Source organism: Neovison vison, chromosome 6 (genome assembly GCF_020171115.1).
Source record: "Neovison vison isolate M4711 chromosome 6, ASM_NN_V1, whole genome shotgun sequence".
Classification (NCBI taxonomy): Eukaryota; Metazoa; Chordata; class Mammalia; order Carnivora; family Mustelidae; genus Neogale; species Neogale vison.
In genome coordinates, this window is record NC_058096.1 from 132,303,015 (window position 1) to 132,327,524 (window position 24,510).

General features: G+C 37.5%; 1 protein-coding gene across 5 annotated transcripts in view; it reads right to left on the bottom strand.

Moving 5' to 3' along the window:
• Positions 1–24,510, bottom strand: part of NEK11 (NIMA related kinase 11) — a 256,169-nt gene that overhangs the window by 152,026 nt on the left and 79,633 nt on the right. For all 5 annotated transcript variants that reach the window (XM_044252388.1, XM_044252389.1, XM_044252391.1 and 2 more), the window contains 2 exons: positions 14,593–14,657; positions 13,486–13,612 (listed from right to left, as the gene is read on the bottom strand). In XM_044252388.1, the coding sequence (XP_044108323.1) occupies positions 13,486–13,612; positions 14,593–14,657 (192 nt within the window). The remainder of the gene's footprint in view (positions 1–13,485; positions 13,613–14,592; positions 14,658–24,510) is intronic.

Here is a 24,510-nt window from a genome sequence, read left to right on the forward strand (position 1 = left end):
CTATAGACTCAATGCAATACCAATCAAAATCTTAGCAGACTCTCTATAGGAATTGACAAGCTAATTCTAAAAGTTATGTAGAAATGCAAAGGGACAAAGATAGCCATGATAGTTAAGAACAAATTTGGAGATTTTATATTAACAAATAGCATGATTCATTATAAACTTGCATTAATTATGAAAATGTGATATCAGCAAGGAAGAAAAAACAGACCAATGGAACAAAACACAGAACTCAAAAACAGATCCACACATATTCAATCATTTGATTAATGCAAAAACAACCTGTACTATATAGAGGAAAAAAAAATGATCCTTTTGACCAATTGTGCTGGGCCAATCGAATACCCATATGGAAAATTAAGTATATGGACTCCTATCTCACACCATACACATGCACAAAAATCATCCATTTTCAATGAAAAATAACATCAAGCTTTTAAACAAAAACAGGAGAATATCTTCCTGATCTTGGGGTAGGCAAAGACTTCCTAAACAAAATGTCAAGAACACTACCAGTAAGGTTATGGACTGATAAAACGAACTCCATCAAAATTATGAATTTCTATTCGTGAAAAAAAAAACACATCACTAAGAGGGTGAAAAGGAAGATACAGAGAGGGAGAAGGCATTTGCAATTCAAATATCCATCAAAGACTGGTATCCAGAACATGTAAAAAAAAGTAATTAATTAGAACTCCTACTAATTAATAAGAAAAAGGAGAGACTCCAATAGAAAAGTGGACAAAAGACTTGAAGAGACACTAAATGGCCCCAAATCATGAGACATTTGACAGTATTGGTCATCAGAGAAATGCAAATTAAAACCACAGTGAGTACCACTACACACTCATAAGAATGGTGAAAATGAAAAAGATGCTATCAAGTCAGTACTTGTTATACTATGAAAAAAGTTTTCTTAACAAAAAGAGAAGGAAGGGCTATTCATTAATAGTAAAATTTAATCATCAAACTAAACCAAATACTTCTATTTGTGTGGATACATGGAAAGTATTTGTGTCCTGTAAACTGCCCCAATATACTTAACTTATTTTCCCCAAAGAAGGGTCTAATTTGAACCTTGAGAATGTTTAAAATAGCAGAGCCACAAGGTCTACAAGATTTGCTAATTCTTAACTCTCATTGCATCAGTGAGAAAACCAAAGCTCAGAGAAAGAAAGTAATTTGCCCAGAAATGTGACATGTTAGATCAGCTTTTTGGTGTTGGTACTGTTCTCATTCAGTATTTTTAAAAAATGTTTTCTAAAAAATTTACGTTGACAACACCCTGCTATATAATCTAATGTACATTCAATAATTTGAACACTGAAAAAAGGAACGAAACTCAGGTCCAAGGAGTAGAAAGACTTATCAATCCCTCAGTACCCACACATTGTCTTCTGAGGATTTAATTCAGCTCCTGTGGGCTGAGTCTTCTTCAGGGCTTGGGTTAAAATCAGAACAAAGCCAGACAAACTCTCCTGGCTCTGACAGGTTGGAAGGGTTGAATGAGAGCAACAATTCTTGACATAGGACCTTTTGAGCTGTCCTGGAAGCAGACTATTATCTCCACCAATAATACAAATGATAATAATAATGGTAATAAGGAAAATACTAGCTGAAATTTTAATGGCGTTTACTATAAGCTAGGCCCTATTCTATATTTCTTACATATATTAACTTATTTAATCATTCTATTCTCATAACAATCTTAATGAAGCAGACCATTCTTCAGATGAGGAAACCATTAAGTTTAGGTCAATTGTTAAGATTCCATATTGAGTAATTGGGGGAGCTGGGATTGCAACACAGGTTGTCTGGTTCTAGAGACATAAACTGCATGCCATCTTGCCTCTCAGTGCTGAATCAATCAGAGCATTTCTGATTAAGGATTCTTTTGAATTGGAAATGTCTAACCCTGATAGAAGACCTTCAGGCAGGGGCTGACTTTCCAAGCTTTCTTTGGGTCCTACCCAGAACCATAAGCCACCTCCAAGGATCCCTGGGGCCTGAGACAAGCCATGCAGGGCATCAGACCATGGCAAATATAGAGCATACAAACAATGAGAACCTCTGTGGCAAAAGGAAGGTTGGCAAGTTTGGCCATTTTTTTTCTGTTGCTTGGCATAGAAAGGGGGTTAGTGGTCTATTAAGTACAAAGAGTTGATCACAAAGTCAAATCCTGCTTTTATGGAGACATAACCCTACCAAAGCCACATGTGATGGATGTATTAAAGTTACACAAGGATGTGAAGTTATCTGGCTAAAGGAGTATAGAACAATTAGATGCAGGGGCTAACTCAGTAATCAATTTTAATACAAGACTATTCTCTTTTTTGGAAATCCTCTCGACTTCACTGAAGGCATACTGCTTTCCATTTACCTGTCTCATTTTGATCTAGTAAGATTTACTTGCACTTGAGCACATGGAAAAGACTTCATTTATCAGCCAGTGATTTATAGAAAGGGACCAGTTCTTATCCTTGTGCACCCACCTGGAATGGATATAATCTGATTAGAGATACCACCTGGCACTTCGGGTAAAAGATTTTTTATTATCCTATTACAAGTTAAAATCCATCTATTATTTATAATTTTATTCTAGTAACTATACATCTGTGTACCCATGGTTTTAATTTTTTCCAATTTCCAACAAAACATTTCTATATGGGAATAATTCCATAACCTTGAACTCATCAATTCCATCCTTTTTTGAGTATTTTTCTCTTACTTGACTCCCAGATCTTAAATCTGGTGATGTGAAAGTGGGGAGGTGGTTGGGGGGAATTAAAGGGGCGTAAGTTAAAAAAAAAAGGTAGGGGGGAGAGGTGCATTTTGCTTAGAAGTCTAAGATTTGCATTCCTTTCATTTTCCCAGAATACAGCCAACTGTGAAGAAGTAAGCAAATAAATCCCTAAGGGAGGGAATTCAGCAGTGAAAGGGAAGGCTGGGATCAGGTGCGTGTGAAGCAAATTACACCTGAACTCCATAAACTTGCCATCTGTCCATGCTGACCAGAACTACCCAAAGGATTTCTGAAGCACAGGTCGATAAGGAACTGAAAATGTAACTCAAACTTTGTCTTGTCTCAAGGTAACTAAATTTACCCTTTGTAATCTGCCCAAACTCAGCCCAAGAGAAGCCTAACACACAGCAATGCATGACTCCAGTGGGTTGGGGCAGCTTTACTGATCTTCTAGATAATATTTTTATTTTACATAATTGAGGATCATCCTGATATCCATCTAGAAAAGAGTACACAAAACTTAAGCAATTGAATAAATTGTAACAGAAATTTAGAAAAAGAATAGTGGGTTTTGCTTCAGTGTATGGTAACCTAAATGTAAGTCTGTACTGAGGTGGAGTTGAATATCAATATAAACTTTATCTAAATAGAATGAAAGACACTAGATGGCTTGAACTTATACTTCAGAAGCAATATTATATGGCAACCATTTTATAAGGGCCTATCATGTCCCAGAACCTCTATTGGTTCTCACTGAGCTTTAATATGCATACAAATCATGCAGAAATTTTGTTAAAATTTTTATTCTGAATATTTGGGGAAAAGGGGCAGCTACATCAGAAGCATAGTATCTGGATCTTCCTTAAATTCCCATGTAAAACAGAGCAGCTCGATACCAAAACCAAAACCCATGGGCAACGTTTTCAACAAAGTTAGGGAGTGAGGTGTCCCTGCACACCTCACAGTACAAGGAAGTGAAGATAAGCCACAGTTGCCGTATGGCCTGCACAGTAATAGCAGGGATACTGAGAAGAAGCAGAGGGAATCAATGGAGTGACTGAAGGATCACAAAACAGAGTAACTTCAAAATAGTCAAAAAATACTTACTGAAAACACGGTGGGTATAAAGAACAGTAGTGGAAACAGTTAGAGGATCTGCTCAATCCAAAAGCTGCTAGAATTCAAGAAAAATCCCAGGATAATGCCTAAAGGGTCTGCAGCAGAATACCTCAGGACCATCCAACAGAATTTTCTGCAATGTCAGAAATATTCTATATTTCTGTATACAATGACCAATAGTCACATGAGGCTACTGAGCACTCAAAATGTGGCTAACGTGTCTGGGGAACTGAATTTTCAAAAGAATATTTGAAAGCAAAGGTGAATGCATTCTTTCCACCATATCATGCCAATATACTATCATATCTGGGGAAAGACCCCAAAATTTTAGAAACAAAGTTTGGGTGAATTTTGTCCTGTTTATACCAGTCTAATTACTTTCTTCCACTACTGAGCACAAAGTTTGAAAGAACATCATCGGCTCTCTCTCTGCTATGGTGGTCCCATGCCCCCTACACCATAAGAATTTGGCCAATGGAGAACTGAAGATGGGAGCAACACCAATGGGAGAGATGAGAACAGGGAGATCACAGTGTGGTTGAATGGCTCTGCTCCAACTGCTTTAATCATCTCTGATAGTTTCCATATGTTCTTTTAAGATGGGCAGAGCATCAGAAATAGTGGAATGCAGGAAATTAATAGAAGGCCTAACTATCTCCCTTCTTTAGTCTCCACCAACCTCTCCCTGTTCCAGGCTGTTTTGTTCCCACCATTTAACAGAGGAAAAAAGTAAATAAAAATCTCTAATTCCAGCAGTAAGGCCTTGGAGAGAACAGTTCCAAAATGGCATCATGAGGAGCTCTGCAGACCTGCTTCCTAGTAAAACAACTATGACTGGTGAAAATTACAAAAGACCCCCAACAACTTGAAGTCACTAAAAATCATCTTAAGGGCATAAAGTAAATGAAGAAATATTTATTCAAGAAAATCTACTAAATTTCAGTAAAAACAAGAGTTTGTGGCACTTGAGGCACTCCCCCAGCTCCGTGTGACAAAAATTTCACTCTGAGCCTGTGTAGCCAATAAGATGGGGATCTCCTTCTTCCAGAAACCTGTTCTGGGCTTGGTTATCTCTCCAGGAGGGGCAGGCTTCCAGCATTTCTCATCTCCCCAGCTATGTGTTAGAGAGATTAAATTTCAGGTGATTGTAACCAAGATATTAAGAGCTCCTTTTCTCTACCTAGTCCGTACTGGTAGAATGGAAGCTCTACCCCAGGAACAGTGGGCAGAGAACACTGGGGTCCTGATCACTGATCACCTTTGCCCCAGCTTGCTCACAGGGTAGATGTTCTATGCCAGGAGAGGCACGCCAAAGAGAGAGGCTACTGTCCCTGGCACAAGCAAGACTGTCACTCTAAGAAAAATGGACCATGTCCCTACCTTCAGCAGTGCTCAAGAGATTTTGCCCAGGGCAAAGGTAGGTTACAAAAAGAGAGGGTTCAGAAGCTCTCCCCAAAGAGACTAACTTTATTTGGAACAGAGTGTAGGAAATTCAAGCCTAAACTCCAGCTCTCGGAAACAATGAAGAATTTGGTGGCAAGCAATTAAAAGGAGATTGGTAGCTCTGTGAGGACAATAAGCTAAACCATAGGGTAGTTAGCTTATCAGAGAAAATCAGGGAAAGAGATAGCTAAGAATAGGCAAATTTCAAACCTCAAAGACTGGCGTCAAAAACTACATCTGCAAACAGACTCAGATTTAATTGGAAGAGACTGGAGAGCAATTCCTGCCTTGGGGCATTGTTGAAAATAAAAGCAATGAGGTGGCAATTAGTGGAGGCTAACAATTGAGTGTAATACCAACAGAAACAGCAAACAGAACAGGGAAAGAGACAGAGAGCCTTGCTAAAACTACTGTCATCCCAAGGCTAACTGTGCACGTGCCTGAGGCTATACTCTGAGGATCAACACTAGAGGTTTCACGCTGGAAGGGAAATAGGTTTCACTAGAATAGCCAGGAATGCCACTAAATGAGTAAAAAAGCAAGAGATACCTGGTCTCAGAGAGGTGGAGGGAGTGAGGAAAATAAATGTTTGGAGTTGGGTATAATATATTATCTAAAATGTCCAGTTTTTACCAGTTATGAGATATGCAAAGAGACAAGAAAAATGTATACATAGGGGGAAAAGCAGAAAACAGCAACTACCTGAGAGGTCTCAGATGTCAGATTTAACAGATGAAGACTTCCAAGTAGCATTTTGAATACATTCAAAGAACTAAAGGAAACCATGTTTAAATAAATAAAGTATGATATAAATGTCACACCAAATGGAGAATATCAATAAAGAGACAGAAATTATAAAAAAGCACCAAATGGAAATTCTGGAGTTGAAAAGTATAATAACTGAAATAAGAAATCCACCAAAGGGGTTTAACAGTAGACTTTAACTAGCAGAACAATCAATGAACTTGAAGATACATTGACAGATATTATGCAACCTAAAGAACAGAGAGAAAAATGAAGAATAATGAGCAATGTCTTAGAGAAATGTGGGAGACCACAAAGCACAACAGCATGCCAGAAGGCAAGAAGAGAAAGAAAAGAGATAAAAATACTCAAAGAAATAATGGTTGAAAACTTCTCAAGTTTGATGAATTATATCAATCTACATGCCCAAGAAGCTCAACTAACTCCAAGTAGGATAAACGCAAATCCACTCCCAGATACCCTGTGCTCTAAAAATGCTTAAATACAAAAACAAAGAGAAAATCTTCAAAGAAAACATTAAACAATGTCTAATAAACATTACTGGTTGAAAAATTACTATGTCCAAGTATAGAATACTTGCAAAGAGAATGTAAACATTTAAATGATAGGTAAATATATTTTATTAAGGCAGTGCAATATTTCCTTTTGCAATTAAAAAAAGCAGGTTGTAAAATATATATAGTATAATTTTTTGTAGTAACAAATGCATTTATATAGGTATATAAGCACTTAGTGCATTAACTCTCCTCAATCACAGAGTAAGCGCTCCATAGACAGTAGCAATTCTGGTTTTGTGGCTGCAGTGGTATTGTGACCTTGTAAAACTCACCAGGCTAGATATTATTTTCAGATTTTGTGTCAGTCATTTCATGCTAGTCATTGAGAAAAGATATTAATATCCAGATCTACTGCACTTGACTGAAGTGTTTTCCTACTTGAGCTTCTGTTGAGTGAAAATAATGACAATGACAGCAGTTCTCACTTCCTAGATACCCTGACTGACACCTTAGTTCTAAATTCACACAGGAGTTTCTCGGACCATGGGAAGGTGAGAGAAATGGGCTCTCTTGCTCCACAGCTTCCTTCACCAAGATGGGCTGTTGGCTCCCAGCTACTTGCAGGTTCCACATTAGCTATTCAAAACTATTGCCAAGTTGGCCTGTATTTCTCCCTTTCTTAAATTCTTCACTGGAAAATAGGCTTGTTCTCTACCCTGCTTCCTTTCCCTGTCCAATTTGGGAATACTCTCCTGTGTGAATACTTCCTTAGTTATGGTAGGTCAGGCAGGTGCTGGTTCCTCTCTATTTTCTTCTACTTTTAGCTAAACCTCGTCTGACATTTCTGCCCAACATCACTAAAGACTGACTCCAGTGCTGAGTGTGAACAGACTCCTACAGTATCCCTTATGTAGCCAACCCCTGGACCAGATCTCAGGTTTTTACAAAATCCTGAGACCTACAGAGTATACTCTGACACCACTATTACTCTCAACACCATTCTCTCCACTTAAATCACCTGAAGAATATAGGGCCACAAGATCAGAGAACCATCTGGTTGACCTCCCACAACAAGATAGATAAGACCAACAATGAAATATTGTTTCTTTTCTGTTTAATTATAGCACCATTATTCCAATAGTATTATCCTTTATTTGTTTCTCCTACCAAAATAATAAATTCTAACCATTCGTAATTTCAATCAATTTAAAGAGGTGGCCTAGGAACACAATTCATATATTTGTGTGAGGGGGAAAAACTGTTCAGCAATTGCTTATATATATTGGCATTATTCAAAGTATTGTCCTCAATGCACTTAATTATTCTAACTTGCTGAATAGTGTTTATAAACTTTTGGAACCTAAAACCTTTTTAAGAGAGACTTATCTGTACTTGATTGCTATAAATAAATGAATCCCAAAAGGTTTAACAGATTGCAAAAAGAGGATACAGTTGCAATGGGCAAACATTAACAGATGAAATATAATTAGTATTATACCAATTCTTCATTTAAGCATTATGAATATAATATGTACAGCTATTGGTGCTAAAACAAAACACCTGTCAATTATTCACAAGTGTTTCTAATTGTAAGAAAATATTCCACAGTAAACAGATGCTATAGGCTGAGATTCAAAAAAAAGAAATTCTCAACCTCATTCAATCTAATTTTTCTAAGAGTGTCTCCCAAAGATTACTCATCACACTTATGTATCTGCCACTATAATTAATAGTTCTCTGTTATTCTTTCCACTTTAGGTTCAGCAATAGAAAATTCATTACCAGATAAGTCCATTTTGATTCAAATACAACCAAGGTAATTACTAAATTCATAATAAGGTGGTTATTTGGGGTCAGGATGATGATAAATCCTTGGCTTGTACTTGCTGAATAGTTAATAATCTCTGCAAGGAGAGCTGACCAAATGCTCACACAAAATATATTAAAATTCTCCTGTATTTTTATATGTGGGAGGTTTGGGATTTTTTTAAGTTTTGCCTGAATCAGATATTATTTTTATAAACCTAAAACATCATGGCAATACTATTTCTATTATTCTATATCCCTATAATTCTGATATTTCTGATAATTCCTATATTCTTTATGATAGTCCAATAATTCCCATATTGGGAATATTCCTATAATTCTTTATGCAATACTAGGGAGTAGTTTTTTTTTTAAAGTATTTTTTTAAAAAGTCCTCTTTTTTTTTTTTTTAAAAAAAAGGACTATGATAAAAACTACTGAGACAGGAATGTTCCCTCTATCCCTATACTTTGAAGCTTTTTAATCAGGAACGGATGCTGGATTTTGTCAAATGCTTTTTCTGCATCAGTTGAGAGGACCATGTGGTTCTTCTCTCTTCTCATATTAATTTGTTGTATCACATTGATTGATTTGCGAATGTTGAACCATCCTTGTAGCCCAGGGATGAATCCCACCTGGTCATGGTGGATAATCTTTTTAATGTGCTGGTGGATCCTGTTGGCTAGGATCTTGTTGAGAATCTTAGCATCCATATTCGTCAGTGATATTGGTCTGAAATTCTCCTTTTTGGTAGGGTCTTTGCCTGGTTTGGGGATCAGGGTAATGCTGGCTTCATAGAAAGAGTCTGGAAGTTTTCGTTCAGCTTCAGTTTTTTGAAACAGCTTCAGGAGAATAGGTGTTATTTCTTCTTTGAAAGTTTGGTAGAATTCCCCAGGAAATCCGTCAGGTCCTGGGCTCTTGTTTTTGGGGAGGTTTTTGATCACTGCTTCAATCTTGTTACTAGATATCAGTCTATTTAGGTTGTCGATTTCTTCCTGGTTCAATTTTGGGAGCTTATAGTTTTCCAGGAATGCATCCATTTCATCTAGGTTGCTAAGCTTATTGGCATATAACTGTTGATAATAACTTCTGATGATTGTTTCTACTTTCTTGGTGTTGTGATCTCTCCCTTTTCATTCACAATTTTATGAATTTGGACTTTCTCTCGTTTCTTTTGGATTAGTGTGGCCAATGGTTTATCAATCTTATTGATTCTTTCAAAAAACCAGCTTCTAGTTTCATTGATACTTTCTACTGTATCTCTGGTTTCTACCTCATTGATCTCAGCTCTGTGGCAAAAGGAAGGTTCTGGAGAACCTTCAACCACATTGACCACATCTTCCTTATCCATTCATCCATTGAAGGGCATCTTGGTTCTTTCCATAGTTTGGCGACCGTGGCCATTGCTGCTATAAACATTGGGGTACAGATGGCCCTTCTTTTCACGACATCTGTATCTTTGGGGTAAATACCCAGGAGTGCAATTGCAGGGTCATAGGGAAGCTCTATTTTTAATTTCTTGAGGAATCTCCACACTGTTCTCCAAAGAGGCTGCACCAACTTGCATTCCCACCAACAGTGTAAGAGGGTTCCCCTTTCTCCACATCCTCTCCAACACATGTTGTTTCCTGTTTTGTTAATTTTGGCCATTCTAACTGGTGTAAGGTGATATCTCAATGTGGTTTTAATTTGAATCTCCCTGAGGGCTAATGATGATGAACATTTTTTCATGTGTCTGATAGCCATTTGTATGTCTTGATTGGAGAAGTGTCTGTTCATATCTTCTGCCCATTTTTTGATGTGTTTGCCTGTTTCGTGTGTGTTGAGTTTGAGGAGTTCATTATAGATCCTGGATATCAACCTTTAGTCTGTACTGTCATTTGCAAATATCTTCTCCCATTCTGTGGGTTGCCGCTTTGTTTTTTTGACTGTTTCCTTTGCTGTGCAGAAGCTTTTGATTTTGATGAAGGCCCAGCAGTTTATTTTCGCTTTCGTTTCCTTTGCCTTTGGAGACATATCTTGAAAGAAGTTGCTGTGACTGATATCAAAGAGATTACTGCCTATGTTCTCCTCTAGGATTCTGATGGATTCCTGTCTCACGTTGAGGTCTTTTATCCATTTTGAGTTTATCTTTGTGTATGGTGTAAGAGAATAGTCGAGTTTCATTCTTCTACATATAGCTGTCCAGTTTTCCCAGCACCATTTATTGAAGAGACTGTCTTTTTTCCACTGTATATTTTTTCCTGTTTTGTCAAAAATTAATTGACCATAGAGTTGAGGGTCCATATCTGGGCTCTCTACTCTGATCCACTGGTCTATGTGTCTGTTTTTATGCCAGTACCATGCTGTCTTGGTGATCACAGCTTTGTAATAAAGCTTGAAATCAGGTAACGTGATGCCGCCAGCTTTATTTTTTCAACATTTCCTTAGCGATTTGGGGTCTCTTCTGATTCCATACAAATTTTAGGATTATTTGTTCCAGCTCTTTGAAGAATGCCAGTGGAATTTTGATCGGAATGGCATATACACTATGGAGTATTATGCCTCCATCAGAAAGGATGAATACCCAACTTTTGTAGCAACATGGACGGGCCTGGAAGAGATTATTCAAGATTCTTCAAGATTCTTCTGGAGATTCCTCAAGAAATTAAAAATAGAACTACCCTATGACCCTGCAATTGCACTCCTGGGTATTTACCCCAAAGATACAGATGTCGTGAAAAGAAGGGCCATCTGTACCCCAATGTTTATAGCAGCAATGACCATGGTCGCCAAACTATGGAAAGAACCAAGATGCTTTTCAATGGACGAATGGATAAGGAAAATGTGGTTCATATACACTATGGAGTATTATGCCTCCATCAGAAAGGATGAATACCCAACTTTTGTAGCAACATGGATGGGACTGGAAGAGATTATGCTGAGTGAAATCAGTCAAGCAGAGAGAGTCAATTATCATATGGTTTCACTTATTTGTGGAGCATAACAAATATCATGGAGGACAAGGGGTGTTAGAGAGGAGAAGGGAGTTGGGGTAAATTGGAAGAGGAGGTGAATCATGAGAGACTATGGACTCTGAAAAACAATCTGAGGGGTTTGAAGTGGCGGAGGGGTGGGAGGTTGGGGGAACCAGGTGGTGGGTATTATAGAGGGCACGGCTTGCATGGAGCACTGGGTGTGGTGAAAAAATAATGAATACTGTTATGCTGAAAATAAATAAATTTAATTAAAAAAAAAACTACTGAGACATAAAGACTATATGCTTTACTCCTCTGTCTGTGGGTACTGTTGCCCAAGTTTCTGGGGAGACACATCTGATTTGGCAAGCAGATGTAGATACCTGCCCCAAAGAGCCAGCTTTCTTGCTACATGTGATGCAAAAGGCTTAACGATGGGCTTCATAAATTAATTTCGTCTTAATCCAAATGACATGACATAAACAGCTTTCTGGCATAGCATGTAATTTTAATCATGAAGAAATTACATATTTGAATCTATTTTTATTTTTTATTTTTTTTAAGATCTTATTTATTTATCTGAGAAACAGAGAGAGAGAGCATGGGGGAGGGGCAGTAGAAGAGGGAGAAGCAGACTCCTCACAGAGCAGGGAGCCCCACTCAGGGCTGGATTCCAGGACCTCAGGATCATGACGTGAGCTAAAGGCAGATGCTTAACCAATGGAGTTACAGGTGCTCCTGAATCTTTTTAAAATGCCATAATATTAAAAAAAATTAAGTATAAAAAGAGATGTAAATATGGAACTCAAATCCAATCCAAAGCCCAAGACTGATCTCAAACTGAAGAAAGCACTCTAAAAAGAGCAAGAAGACTCCTCCTCAGGGACAGGAATCCTATTATTATTATTTTTTAAAATTTTATATCCTAAGGGCTATTACATAGTCATTGGCAAATAGTAGTTGCTTAATAAAGCAAAACATATAGAAACTCATTCCCCTGAACATACTTTTTGAGGTCTTGTCTATTATTTTAGTTTTAGTTTTGGTTTTTGGGGAAGGTATTAGGGGAAGGTTATGATTAGAGAAAATATGATAGGCAAATTGGAAAACACCATCAGGATAGAAACAGGCTAACAATGAAAGAAAAAAACTGAAGAACCTAGAAATGAATAATCACAAGAGTGAACTAAAGGGACAGAATGGATGGTTATCTGTCATAGCCAGATCTAATGTTGACAGTGTTCTCTCCCACTCAGAAGGCATCAGAACAAGAACATGAGTAATGACCTTTATGAAAATCCAAAGGCCTATCCCCTGTTCTGCTTACTTTTCCCTTATCCTCTTTAGAAGAATGAAGTTGACATAATCTTTCACATTGCTCATCTCTGAAAGCTCAGAACTACTTAGGTTGATTTGCATACAATAATTATTTACTTAATTAACAGGCTCTCAGCTAGATTGTCCTTTCAACCCTTAACAAGCCGAAAATTATATGACTCCTCTTCAAAGGAAAAGAGATTTTCCCTAAATAGGATCTACTGCTAACAAGAGAATACAATTTTCCACATGGCTTCTGCACGGAGATTTAAACTGGTTCCATGACAAGGAATGAGAAATTCCTTTGGTACAAGAGCTCAGATAAATGGAGAAATCTCAGATGTATCTATCATTGAAAACCGAGAAATTTTTTAAAGTTTATTCTTAAAAGCTAGTATCTTTGTAAAAATTCTTATAAGCATCAAGAAGAAAAAAAAATAAAGCCATAAATTCCCCCACAGATGTGGAAGTTGATCTTAAATAAAGTAAAGCACAGTGTTTAGGATTACAAATACTTTCTTTAACAGGCCAGCAGAAACCTATCAATATTTAATGTTTGTGACACATTAAGAACTTTTCCTTGTGGTTGAAGAAGAAAAAAATAAAAATAAAAAGAGTAATCTATAAATAAAGAGAATTTTTGAAATTGGCATAATGGAAATCATCAAGTTCCAAATCCAAAAAACCCTCCTTTACTCTGGTCAAAGAATGAATTCATACTTCAAAAGGATAAAGTGAGTGGATGTAACAAGTAAATGAGCCCCAGAACGAAACACATTGTCCTCTCAGTGCAGCAGATATATACATCACCTGGACCAGCCCATTGCCCACTCACCAGATGTCTGACTTTGTGTTGTAGCCTTGGTGTTTCAAAGCCTCTGGACTCATGTAATGGGGAGTTCCAGCTAAAGTGGTGGCTAGATCACAGGATCCCATTAGGAGTCGAGAAACTCCAAAATCCCCTTGAAATAATAATAAATTTTTTTGAATACTTTAAAACAATGAAAAGCAGCCTGGAAAGTAACAACTGTCTAATTTGGCAATTTTAATATGCAATGACTCATATCATTTAAAGGGAAAGAAAAGAAGAAAATGGTATCTTTAAAATTAGACAATGCTGGTGCATAGTTTTAAAAACATAGGCTTATATAATTCACCTTCCTGAGCCAGGAAGGTGAATTATATAAGCTAAAGCTTTTTATTTCTGGAATTCTGGGGAACCAGCAACTTGAAAAAAAGCTATTTCAGTTCTGCCTAACAACAAACAAAATGATTTTGGGGGGCTGAATATAAGAATATAATGATTTGCAATTTCCTCAAAGCAAGAAGAGTTCATTCTTCAATTACAATAAAGGAAATATTTCAAATAAAAGACCTGAGACCTTTCAAGAACATGCCTATAAAAATTTGAATCCATTAAGTTCTCTTTACACATCTAACTAGTTGTATGCTTTTAGGCTTTCTCTCTTTAAGAACATCTTACAGGAAGAATGAATAATCCAGTAACTGTTATGAATGGAGGTACAGTTCTGAAGAAGAACTAAAATTTAACAAATCCATGATACCAATAATTTCATTACCAGTGATAACTGCTAATTGCTTGGGGTAAAATAAGGGGGAAACCTATACTAATTAACGAAGTTAGTAAAACAACTCTAAATACTTGCACAGTGCTTGGCATGGGATAGAAACTCAAAAACTATTAGTTCAATCTATCATGTATATAGCAAATGTCTTACACTTCAATTTGTATCAGGTCCTAAAAAACAAAATAATGGGGTTCTGTTGGCCCCAACCAAGTAAAAACAAAAGTTTGAGAAGTTAAAATAAACCAGTGATTACTCTAACACTTCTAGGCACTATATATTTCAATGTGATATACTGATAACATCTAGAATATATTCTCCCATGTTTCTGGAATACATATTTTTTTAAATCTTACCAATTTTAAGAAGATTGTTTTTCAGAAATATATTCTTTGATTTCAAGTCTCGATGAAGTATCCTCCTACACAAAGGAAAAAAGGACATAAAATTTCATGCAAAATACAAAAATTTTATTTCTAATATAAATAATATATATGGGTACATGTGAAGTGATAAATACACACTCCCGTAGATATATCTTTTAGGGTTTAAAAGCTACAAATCCACAGCATTTTCTAGTTACCCTAAGGAAATATGAGTTTTAAAAACAAATTTCAAAGTCAGCAGGACATGTAGTTGGGAAAAGAATGATGTGGTTTACACTATTTCAATAAGCTCAGTTTTACTGTGTTTCTGTAGCATGATCTACATATACTGTATCTACTAACCATACACTCAGTTGACAGACCAGTTATCATAAGACTTTGTAATCTATTATATATACTCTTACATATTATATGTTATATATAAATATATATTATACATTAAATATAGTTATGTAAGATATTTTTATAGAACATAATTGTAACTATGTGTTCTATAAAATGTTATATATATTTTATACACACACATAACACATAATTTAATATACATTAAATCCAAATGTTCAGGTTTTATGTATCTGTAGAAATAATAATGTTGTTGGTGATACCTAATAATAGATAACATGCATAAGCCAGCAATATAAATTATGTCAGTTAAGACTTTTGTTTCTGGGATTATGAAGCACTAGATAACTTGAAAACATTTACCTAAAAACACCAAAAAACGTGGAATAAAGTCTGTAAATATCTTCATATATGCTGAGCTTACAAGAAAATGAAGCATATCCCTGAGGGTTTATATAAAACCTAAGGGATTGTGCTGAGCTCAGTAGCCAATGGGCTGGCCTTCATGGCCTCACAGAAACAAAAGCCAAGACCTTGAGCCCATGTAATGTGAAAATTTGGACTATACAGACACAAATACGTCAGAATCCCGTATGTGGTTCGTATCTTCACTGAAAGAATGACCTAAGAAACATCCACTCACAAGTAAACAAAATGACAAGAAAGTTGATCTGTACAGGTCTGAACTTCTGAGTGGAGAAAAAAATATCTCTCTTCTTCTTCCATAACCATATCTCTCTGCTCACTCACATTTGGGATTTAAATATGTAATAGCTTTATGGCTTCAGAAATCCCAAGCCAAGAAATTAACATAAAGATTGGTTCTCAGCTGCTTCTACCTCTTGGGGCATCTGGCAGAAGCAAATGCAAAGCAAGAGTCAGCAGATAACATAGAGTAAAATTATACCCCTGCGAATTTCAGATAATCTAAAAGGATTCAAACTATAAAATAAGTATATTTTAAAAGATTAAAATTATAAAGAAAGAATTAGGAAATATAAGATAGAAAAAGGGTACTACCCCCCCAAATGATGAGGCTGATTTGAAAACCAATCAAATAGAATTTCTAGGGGAAAAATGTGATTGAAATTAAAAATACAAGAATGAAACCTCAACTTCTGACTACGATGGAGTAAGCTTATTTCACAAATTTCCACAGCTGTACAGAGAACACTGAAACATTTGAACAATGTAAAATCTGAGTAAAATTAAAAAACAAAAACAAAAACGCAGCAGGTCTTTGAAGATATCAAAGACTAGCTAAGACAAATGAAGGCAGTCAGCACTTGAGGAGCCAGAGCCTGGAAAGGAAGGGAATGCTCTAGGTGAGCCAAACATTCTGCATGGTGTGTTCCTCTCAGGGCAGTTGACAAAGGCAGAATGCCCTGGCCTAGAGCTTGCAGCACTTTTCCTGGACTCACAAGACAAAGATTACAGCTGAGGGCTACAGAGGCAGCCAGGTCTTGAGGGGAATTTCTTCCAGTAAGAAAGGGAGCAAATGAGAAGTTAAGTCTGACATTCTGCCTGGCTTTTACCCTTGAGGCACTTACTGAATCCTACATTATTCAGGGGAAGACAATAAGGAGAAGGGGGCTGCGAAGAGGTTAAAAACTAAGCAGAGTTTTCAGGAGATTCACAAAGATGAAGAAGGGTCTTGGAAACCCTCAAGGCCTCCTTCTTAGATATAAAGATATAAATCTTAGATATAAAGCCTTCACAAAATCTGAAACCATCCTTAAACCAACTCAGTCCCCCATTAGTTCAAGGTGATCTGTCCTTACTATAACTACTACCCAGAAAAAAGTTAGACCCTCTCCAGATGATAGTATCACCTAACACCTCTCCATTATTTCATACGTATTGTCCACTACTCACTCAAAAGCCAGAAAAGAAAGCAGGGAAAGGAGAAAAAGGTGTGTCACAAAATACAATGGAAGAAACATTCCATATATTGTTAATCACAACAGACTAAAATCATGAATTTAAACACAGAGAAACAAGACTAAGCTATTTTTAAAGAATTGTTATAAAGAACACACTTAAAAAAAAAAAAAAAAGTAAGGACATAGGTTGAAAGCAAGAGGATTAAAAAGATACTCCAGGCAAAAGAAGGCTGGCAAAAAGCAGTATTAGGTAAATTAAGGATAAAGAGTATCACTACAGAGGCACCTGGGTGGCACAGTCGGTAAGCGACAGACTCTTGATTTCGGCTCAGGTCATGATGTCAGGGTTGTTGAGATCAAGCCCAACTGGGCTTCACATTGGGCATGGAGCCTGCTTAAGATTCCTTCTCTCTCTCTCTGTCTGTCTGTCTCTCTCCCTCCCTCTGCATATACCTTATCCTCAACCTGTGCACAAGGGGTGCTCTCTCTCTTTCTCCCTCTCAAAAAAAACAAAATGAGTATCACAACATATTGAAAAAATCCAATAATTGATTGAGAAAATTTGTATTTATTTATTATTTTAAAGAGACCGCAAGAGGGAGGTGGAGAGGGAGAGAGAGAAAATCTTAAGCAGACTCCAAGCCAGCACAGATTGTGATATGGGGCTCAATCTCATGACCCTGAGATCATGACCTGAGCAAAATCCAGAGTTGGATGCTTAACCAACTGAGTCACCCAGGTGCCGCTATTGGGAAAATTTTTAAATTCTGTACTTATGTGCAGCTTATGATACAAGCCTAGATATATATGAAAAATTAATATTAATAAAAATTTAAGAAATTGACAAATCCACAATCATAGTGAAAAGTTCAATGTATTTCCCTCAGTAGTTAATAGATTCAGTAGACAAAAAATTAATAAGATGTAGATTTTAGTAGAACAATTATAGATTTGAAAAACATAATTAGCTTGAGCTAATTCACATAAATTGAATATTTCATCAAAAAACTTAAAAATGCATGTTCTTATAGGTACACATGGAATATTTTTGAAAACTGACAATGAATTCATCACAAAAGCAAGTATCAACAGATTACAAAGAATCAGCACCAAATAGTTCACACATAGCACACATATGGTTCAATGGAGTTACATTAGAACCCCATCAGGCGCTTAGAACACTGCCAGATACTGGCAGTAACTGCTCAAGACAAAGTCTCTAGTTTGTGAAGTTTTCTGGTAAGGCAAACAGGCAGAAAACAACTAAATGAATATATATATATAGAGAGAGCTATCTCTCTCTATATATGTATATGATGACTGCTAACTTAATGCTATTAAAACAATAAAGCAGAGCAAGGAGCTAGAGACTAACCAGGGTAGGGAGATAAACAAGCTGAGTCTTGGTTGTGGTAGTGTTACTATTACTGCTCCAATGTATTACCACCAATAGATTAAAAGGGAGGCTGTGTGAGGCTATCAAGCAGAAATAAATGATGAACTATAGGCAGTGGTTTAAACCCCATTACCCTTCCCCCTCACTCTTCAATACCCCATTCCCTGCTCAAGACCGTCCATGACCCCTACTGTTGGCTGAATCAAGGACAGCTTCACATTTGGAGTCTTCCATTTCCAGCTTCCTCTTCCACCTATTTATTCATACCAAAACAAAAAAACAAAAACAAACAAACAAACAAAAACTAATGAAGGAATAAACATTTAGTTATATATTTGGAGTACATTTTAAAAGGGAAAAAAATGCAATAACTGCAAGTCAAGAAAATATAGGCTAAGAAATGGTCACATTTCTGTTGAAGTCAACGAGGCACTTGCTTTATCTTAAATGCAGCACACATGTTTCTTCCTTTATGTCATTGCTCATATTAAAATGCCTTCCTCTTTCATCTCTGCCTCTCAGAATCCTGTCTGTCCTTCAGGATTGTATTGGAAACAAACCTCACATGCCTCCCTGGAGTCCCCTGACTACCCGCATTCCTTCCAAAGGTGCTGGTATTGGAGGCCAATTACTCACTTGCCTGAGATGCCAGGCGCTCGGGCTCCTGCCACATCTGGACTAGGATGAAACACCACACTGCAGGACACAGAATCAAGCATTCCAACTGGCAGTGTAAGGAACTAGATGACACAGCCTAAAGGTGCAAGGGAGTTCACTACTTTGGAGTAGACCAGCAGGCGACAAGAGGAGAAAGAATCTAGGCAGTCATTTTCTCTTTTTCTCCCTAAGGCATGCTACCCCTGTGTTTATAAGGTATACAAATATCCCTGCCAGGCAACCTGCCATTGTCCTTCTCCAGCTCTTTGTGAATTGATGGCCAGTACAGTAACATACACTTCTCTGCTTCACATCCTAAGCTCATTTCAGATTGTCCTCATTCTCACCACCCTGGGTCTATAACCCAAGGCAGGTACCAGCATTTCAATCCTTGCCCCAGGTTGTTTCCAAGCTTAAAAAAGGATATCACTGAATCACTTTCTTAACCACCGTTCCTACTACTACCAGCAAGTTAGACATACTCTCCCACTTCTGTTCTTCTTCTCACACTATATTCTACAACTGACCGATTACTCTTGCTCCACAAAGTCTGTATCCTACCTGACTATATGATCCCCTGTAACACTATAAACATTTAATTAAACTGGTAGGTTAAACCTGATTGAATCCTTGGGTTTACAGGAGCAGGAGCCTGAACTTTTCAAATTATTTTTGATTGACATTTTTCCAAAATGAACTATATAATTCCCCGACTTCACAAAGAATATTTTTAAACAATTCACGATTATAAGACGCACCAACTACTAAGGTGTATCTAATCCTCAGGCCTATTAGGAGACCCCAATTTGCAAGCAGTATTGCTGAGAATTAGGCTGAGAATAGGCGTGTGGCTTTACAAAATTAAAATCTGCTCTTGAACCCCTAACTTAAAAACCCTCCAGGGGTCTGCACTGCTTCCAGAATAGAACATAAAATGCTGTATGTGGCCTGCGAGAGACTGGAAGATCTGGCCATACACCAATGCCTCCAGAAGCCTTGGCAAAAACTCAGGCCAAGTCTGTATCATCTTTCCCTCTTCCACACTGTTCTTTATTCAGGGTAGAGGCTCGGTTAATGTAAGTTAATTTTAGAAACACTATCCTAGGAACAAAAATGAGTACCAGCTTCTGGAACTCATTTATAATCCAAAAAAAAAAAAAACCCTACATGCTTTGTGCTCTACTAATGTGAAAAATATAAAGTTTCGTAAGATAAGGCCATGTATCCCATAATGCTTAAAATCAGGTTGGAGAGATAAAGGAAAAGTATACAAATAACTATAAAAGATGGCAGAGGGGAACCCAGTTCTTATCACTTTATTAAAAATTATTTTTAATTATAAATAGTTACCAAGATAGACATTCACATTCAGAAAGAAGCTTCTCTCCCAATAAATGATTGCTTTTATGTACATGCCCACAAAATTGTACTGTTATCAGTTAACACTAGAAATACCAGTTATAAAAATAATTGATTTTTTATGATTACAGTTAGTGATAATGTAGGTGTATCAATGTTACCTTGGTACAGTAGTCAGACCTCAGTCATCCAGAGCAAAGCTGGAAATCATGACAAAGGAGCAGAGCCAAAGAATAGCCACCCAGAAAGTCCATCTACTTTACTTAATGGAGACAAATAGTCACACACTCAAACAAGAATGCAATTAGAATTGTACATAAAGTGAAGAATTGAGAATGATGGCAGGAGTTCCCTGTAATTCAAATAATCTTTATTCTCCTAAAGGCTTTGGAGAATTACAGAGGAATAAGCAAAGCTTCCAAGAATGGAAGGGACACGGAAGAATACAAGTGAACAACACAGGTCTGGGTCACTTCTTCTTAGGGCAAATAAACCCCAGTTCTATCACATAAAGTGATTTAAAAGGATAGAAACTTTGCATTTAATCAATATTTTCTCCTGCCTTCTTACAGTTCCACAACATCTAGAGCTGGGCTCTGTGTTAAGTATGATGTTGACTACTTGAAGATTAAAGGCAAAACAATTATATTTAACAAATAGAGGGTTAAATAAAATTTGGCCTCTTCTATGCCCACTCTTGGGGTTCCCTTGGCATGGCAGGAACTGTTAAGGACCTACACAAAGATCATTCTCCCACTCTTCTCCCTTGATATCAAAACCCCACGAGCCTTGGGTAGGCTGGGCCCTCCTCAGTCCTGGTAGGTAAGAGCAATGAGGAGGGAAGGGAGTGAAGGATATTATGGAAAATAAATTGAGGTAATCTTTTTTCCCTTTGGGGTAACTTATTAGGTATATGCTGTGCCCAAATTCTGGCCAACATTAAAGTATAACTTTCAAAAAGGTAAAATTATGAATATCATGAAAATATAAAATGAACACATTTGTTCCATTCATTAATCAATGAAAAAACTAGTAAGATGTTAAAATGGAGTCAAAGAATTTTTGACAAGCTAAAGTATTTATAAGAGGATAGCTGGGTTAGGTACAAAACTGGGTAGTGGCCAACAGGGCAATAAACCAGATCCCCAGAATTGTCTGTTCCAGTGAATAAAAAATATTTGTACCTCTTCTAGACGAAAACATTCAAGTTAACCCTTGCCTCTACGGAGTTATAAAATAGCCCAGATGATAGGAAATTAAGTCCAGCATTGTGCTCAAAGTACTCAGTAATCTCTTCTGCTTTTTCTATGTTTTGGTAATTTTTTCTAACAATGAAACATAAGTCTGCTGAAAGCTTGTAGGAAATATTTCCCCACTCTTACAAAAGATGACAAAAGAGGGTGACATGTGGCCTTTTTACTTCAATCAGCCTTTGGTTACTGCTGTATGTGGTTGGGTGATACACGGCGGCACTTCAGCCATCCAGACAACTATAAGAGGGCAATCCCGACTAAAAAAGCTAACCATGCTGAGAATGGAAGTAATGAGATGGAAAGAACTTGAAGTATTGCTGAACTACCAGTGTCAACCACCCTCCTTGGACACTTCTTGTTAGGTGAATTAATGAATTTTCTTCATGATTTAAGTTGCTTCTGCTACTTGCACTTGAAAGCATCTTAAGTTGATTACTTGGTCCCTGCAGCTCTTGATAGGAGATCTGAGGAAAGGGTACTGGCTCTCCTCCAGCTACAAGTACCAGGGGGTCTGAGAGTCTAAGGGTTTAGAATATGGAATAGAGGGCTTGGGAGGTGACCAGGACACAAGGTACTATAAACTTGGAATAAATAATATGTTCAAGAGAAACTTACCCAGTGACACCTAGACAAGGAAGAGTTTCAGATAACAATACACTGATAGCCCTCACATATATAAATACGTAAGCATGTAAATCAGCACTAATTATTTTAATAAAAAGGCAAACAATATGTTAGAAAACAGTTACGAGAATTGGCTGGTACCATTTCAATGAAATAATAAATTCTATATAATAGATCAGATACCACACTATTTGGCTAATTTACTTTACTGGCTTTCTGGTTATAGAAATAGTTCTAGCAAGAAAGTCTTGTCATATATCTAGTTAACCATCCTTTCCTTTGAAGCATATAAAAACCAAATCCAAGAAATAGCAAGGTGACTAGTAATATAGGCAACTTACATAAACCCCTTCTTCTAAAAAGTTCAGAGTAGCCTTTCATCTATAACTTCATATGTCCCACACCATGGATCCAGGAGTGGTAGGTCCCTCTCATTTCTAAGTTTCCTGATGTCCAAAAGAGATAAACGACCAGCTAAGATTAAATGATAGTTGTGTTCAAATACATGGCAGAGCTCCTGCTTCTGTCTCCTCTGTCAGGCCATTTTCTATATCCTTCAGTCTCCAGGACCACAGGAGGGTGAAGAGAAGTCTGTGAAAGCAGATGGAGCAAGTGTTTCTCAAGCTCTTAACCCAAAGTAGGACTGTGGAAAAGATATGCACAATTTCACCTTCATCTTCCCTTAAGCACTTATCTTCATAGTTTCTGAAACCTCGGCTACCTCCCCACACATCTCTCCATCATCTGGCAGGGTCTCAGGGTGGACTACAAACTCTTCTTGCCAAAGCTACTGGCACAAGCAGTTAACTCCTTGGTGATGCATGGCCCAGATGGCCCCTGTTGGTGTTCTCCACCATGTGGCATCCATCCTAGACTATGAGGCACCTGGTTTCCTCACTGATGCCATAGACTCTCAAGACCCTGACCACCCCCTGTGTTGTAAGTGAGAGGTGGAGTCAGGCCCCCTTCAAAAGTAGCTATTGCCAACACAGCAGGAGCTCCCTACACCTGGCACTGAGGGTGGGAGAGGCTCCTTGAAATAAAGGGACCTCAGGACATCCTTAAAAAGTAGGAACTGGGAGAAAGTAGGAAATCGCCAGTAACACCACAGAGACCACAGCTTTTTTCTGCTTTTCCATCTTTGAGCCTGAGGTAGTATACCACCATCGCTCATCATGTTTACTGACCTGGATTTCCAGTAAGTCCTTCTCCTGAGAACTCATTACATTTAAAATGAATCACTTCTCAGGGAATATTGAGCCATTCTAGCACAATACCTCACAAGCTGGCAGGGAGACTGTGAGGGCTGCCAGGTGATGATGGCAGTCATCTTAGGGAAATTGCCCCACCCCGGTGTCTCCTCCACTGTGAAAGCACCAAAATCAGCAAGGCCTCCAGACCACCAGCAAATAGGCTTTCTGCAGAAAGGCTGCTCTGACCTTCATGCTAAAAAATCAAGGTTAATTGGACTCCTCCCTCTTCAACAGGAATGAGTGTGGTTTTTTGTATGTTGTTTTGTTTAATGCTTTCCAAATTAGTACTGGGGAGTGGGGGGAAATGAGCAAGACATTGTCTCTGCCCCCAAGGAATTCCCTTATGCCCAATTCTGTGGCATCCAGAGAAGATGATATTTCAAACATGAGCCAATTAATTGGACCAGAAAGAAGAAAGTCTACGGGATTGCACTTTCAGAGACCGGATGGTTCTAGCTTTGTCCAAGGTTCCAAAGTCCCTCAAATACTGGACCAGCCTATGGAAGGTTGACAGAGTTAGTAAAGAGCTTTGAGCACAAACACTTTTAAAAAACTTAATCCCTCTGTACCAGAGGTTCAGGCCCACAGGGAAGAATGAGTTTTAGTGCTACATTCTCAAGATAGCTTATAGTGAACTGTGAATATATTCAGTTTTTGGCATCATTATTTATAAGTGCTTATGCCATATGCTATAGATTTAGCATATTATAAATGTATAAATAAACCAAATTAAAATAAGTACAGGATAGTTCCAAAGGAGTAAACAAAATCCTATTTCTTCTGTAACCTCATTTTTTAAGCTTTTTTAGGGTCTTCTTGATCTCCTTTGCTGGTGTACTGTATGAGTCAGGGTTCTCCAGAGAAACAGAACCAATAGGCTATAATATAGATATAGACTTAGATATAGATAGATATGGAGATTTATGATGAGGAATTGGCTCATACAATTATGGAGGCTGAGAAATTCCAGTCTGCAAGTGGGAGACCCAGGAAAGCTGGTAGCTTAACTCAGTCTGACTCTACAGACCTGAGAACTGGGAGAACCCATGGTCTAAGTCTCAGTCTGAGGACAAAATAAGTCCCAGCTCAAGGCAAGAAAACAGGGGCAAATTCCTCCTTCC